The 3,758-nt window shown below is 37.8% G+C and overlaps 1 protein-coding gene across 2 annotated transcripts in view; it reads right to left on the minus strand.

The window, feature by feature from the left end:
• Positions 1–2,392: 2,392 nt before the first annotated feature.
• The window catches only part of NGLY1 (N-glycanase 1), a 64,848-nt gene continuing 63,482 nt past the window's right edge, over positions 2,393–3,758 (minus strand). Inside the window, exons 11-12 of one of the 2 annotated variants that reach the window (XM_007465493.1) lie at positions 2,954–3,131; positions 2,393–2,568 (exon numbers count right to left, since the gene is read on the minus strand). In XM_007465493.1, the coding sequence (XP_007465555.1) occupies positions 2,393–2,568; positions 2,954–3,131 (354 nt within the window). The remainder of the gene's footprint in view (positions 2,569–2,953; positions 3,132–3,758) is intronic. The other variant, XM_007465494.1, reaches the window with a different exon arrangement.

The raw sequence follows: 3,758 nt of genomic DNA on the forward strand, positions 1-3,758 counted from the left end.
CCCAGGATCACTTGGAGGGTTGTTTCTGATCCAGTAAGTCTGAGGTGGGGACTGAGAATTTAAATTTCTAACAGTCTCTAGGTGATACTGATGCCAGTGGTTTACAGATAACACTTTTGAAACCACTGCCCTAAGCATCTGTATTTTAGATTTGTATCTTGTAAAGGTTTTAAGAGAGGCTTATTATTAATTTTTACAAAATATAAATGGTCTAGTTTTGGTATCATATATTTGAATTCTGAAATTTGTTTTGATCGAGATAAATGAAAAACCCTGCAAATTAATTACAATTTTTCAGCTGGAAAGAAAATAAAAAAAGATCTCCGATGACTGCTTTATAAAGGGCAGCTAATATGAGGGCCAGTTTATTCATGGGGTTTGTACTATCAGCCCGTCTCTGCCTCAGTTACTTTTGCCTTACTGGTTTACTCACTATGCTGTACACATTACTGAGAATTGCTTTGTCTCATACCTTCTGTACTATTGCCAAACTTGTCTGTATCATAAAATATCTATTAACGTGTGTCAGGTACCCTGAGGTTGAAACTCTCAAGGAACACACTTAAGAAAAGTGTGCAACTGCTTTTCTCATCAGTAGTTCAACTCTGTAAAAATACAAGACATTTGAACTTTCTGCTTAAAGCCACAGTAAAAATTAGAATGTTTCCTTTTCACAGATAAAGTACATTCAGTTTATCTCTATTGCCATCTTTAACAAGACTGCTTGTCAAGCTCCAGTTTTTCTCATGAAGACTATTGTTCCACTCATCATCCAAATATTCACCGTGACAAAACCAGACACTTCAAGACAGGTAGGAGACAAGGCTGTCCAATTTCACGTATTTGGCCACTCTACAATGCTATGATTAACTTAAGAGTTTCAGAATTCCAGAAAATTTTCTAATATTCGAGACGTATTAATAAATTTAGACGCACAAGCTACCTTTAAGTGTAACTTTTTAGCAAGAAGGTGATCCTCAGCAGAGTTGGACTACGATTAAAAAGAAAACATAGGGCTTCCCTGGTGGCGCAGTGGTTGAGAGTCCGCCTGCCGATGCAGGGGGCACGGGTTCGTGCCCCGGTCCGGGAAGATCCCACATGCCGTGGAGCAGCTGGGCCCGTGAGCCATGGCCGCTGAGCCTGCGCGTCTGGAGCCTCTGCTCCGCACCCTGAATCATCCTTGACTTCAAATCTAGCCTTGAGTCTCCAGATAAGTTCCATTTCTACTTACTCTTTTACATATAATAGTTCTAGACTCTCACATTAAAAAAAAAAAAAAAAAAAAAAAAAAGAAAACATAAGACCTTTGTTTCAGAATTCCAGTACATATTTCACAACGTATGTAAACATGCTAATGAGTTGCACAGGGTGAGAATGTCTGAGAACGTGCTTTTCTGGCCGGGAGAGCTGAGAACTCGCTCTGCAGAACGTGACAAAAGGCATTTAGGGAGCGGGGCCGTGGTCGTCTTCGTCACCGCATCCCTTGCGGTGCACACAAACACTTCGAAAATGTTCACTAAGTTTAACTGGAGAGGTTACATGGAACACACACACACACACACACACACACACACACACACACAAAACTCTTGATACAGTGTATACACACTGAATAATCCCAGTTACATAGTTTCAAAGTCAAGAGTAAACATTTTATTCAATGAGGTAGATAAAAATACTCAAAAGTAAACTCAAAAGTAAAGCATTTTCAGAAGTGTCCACATATTATGGATTTATAATGTATCTTTGAATTTATGCAGTGTTAACCGTTTTCATAATTCTTGTCTATTCAAGTGGTTTTCAATGTTTAGCATACTTATGATTTTTATTTAGCCAAAGTAATCACTAAAAAGATATAACGCAAAATAATTCATTTTATTTCTTAAATGTCTACGTATTTACAATAATAAAAATTTTCATGCTCTATAACTTATGAAATACTATACTTTCACGTTTATTAAAAATTAAAAAATCTTAGGAAATCTATTTCAATTACTTACGGAGAAATTAATGCCAGAATGATCAGAAACTGTCAAATTACTATTATTAGCTTAAGATGTCATCATAATCACGAATAGCATTTAATCACAAATACCTTCATTTTACTTTTAAAACCGTACTTACAATTTTTAGGTTAAAATCTCATAGTGGGGCAGTAAGACTTCACTCCAAATCAGAGTCACATATGGAAGGAAGCTTTTAATTCAAGGTTTCATTAGGGTCCACAGTAAAAAGATACATTTTCATGAGGGTTAACACGATGGATAGCCAACAAGGAAATATGCTAGCAGGGGGTAGAACACTGCCATCTAAGCATGCACGGAACCAACAGACTACTTTAGAACATGCTATGTCCTTGATTATTGCCAGCTTTTCTATAATGTTCAGGTTCTCAAAGGTCACTGAATTTTATAATTATCTCCAAACAATTTTCTTCAGGGTCATTTAAGCTTTGTCTAAACAGCTGGGTGTGTTGCCAAGCAACAACACCATCTCCTCTGCTTAATTCTGCTTCCAAAATAACTTCAGTGGCACCAGAAAAATCATGATAGGAGCGAAGAATTTTATCTGTTGGAGGAAAAAAACAAATTAACACTTTGCTTTTGGTAAGAACATAAAGAGGTAGTTTCAGAATGCATTTGACATACCTGCCTTATAGGTAAAAATCAACCCTTAAAAAATAAATACAAATTATTCTTATTGGAGGAAATGTGTCCTCTGAAAAAAGAAACGATGTTTTCTCCTTCCATTTGTGTTTCACTATAAAAAACATCAGCCCTACTATTAATAATGAGGTTAAACTACAGGTTTTAATTTTTTTTTTTTTTTTTACTGCAACAGTATGAATAACTCTAGGCTAAGGAAAACTCTTAACTACATCTCAGATAAGCACAATCACCCTTCAGAGTGCTGAACACACACTTCACGATTACTTCTCCCGTCAAATGCTTACCGCCCGCCAGCTCTACTTGTGCTGCATCAGATCTCAATTTCCACTGTACTGTTCCTGTCTCAAAGGTCTGGCTACTTGTCCTAATGGAAATGTTATCTACGTTGAGGCCAACTGACCCACATTCAAACTTCCAGGAAATGTAAGCATAAGACGATCCTTCCTTTCGGGTTAAATACACCTATAAAGTAGGCGGGAGAAAAGGAACTGTCAGAGATAATCAAACAGTGTAGAAAAACACATATAGTCAAAGTCTTATTGCCACAGGAACTATGCACAAATGGTTATTTAAAACATAACTTTTCCCCACTGAAAAGATTTTTACTGCTAACAATTTTTCATTTTATTAGCAATCTTTGCGATAGCGTCTTTTGCTATGGATGAAAGGTATTATTTGAATACAGGTGCCTCAATAAGTACAGCCCTAAGGCTTCATGCTAACCAAAATTTTGGTAAATCATATTCTCTTTTAAATTACCAACTCTAGCTATTTATTTATTTTTTATTTATTAATTTTTTACATTTATTTATTTGTTTATTTTTGGCTGCGTTGGGTCTTTGTTGCTGCGCGTGGGTTTTCTGTGGCTGCGTCCAGTGGGGGCTACTCTTTGTTGCGGTGTGCGGGCTTCTCATTGCGGTGGCTTCTCATTGCGGAACACGGGCTTCAGTAGTTGCAGCACGCGGGCTCAGTAGTTGTGGCTCGCAGGCTCTAAAGCACAGGCTCAGTAGTTGTGGCTCACGGGCCTAGTTGCTCCGCGGCATGAGGGATCTTCCCGGACCAGGGCTCGAACCCGTGTCCCCTGCATTG

The sequence above is a fragment of the Lipotes vexillifer genome, unplaced genomic scaffold (assembly GCF_000442215.2).
Source record: "Lipotes vexillifer unplaced genomic scaffold, Lipotes_vexillifer_v1.1 scaffold385, whole genome shotgun sequence".
In the NCBI taxonomy this organism is placed as follows: domain Eukaryota; kingdom Metazoa; phylum Chordata; class Mammalia; order Artiodactyla; family Lipotidae; genus Lipotes; species Lipotes vexillifer.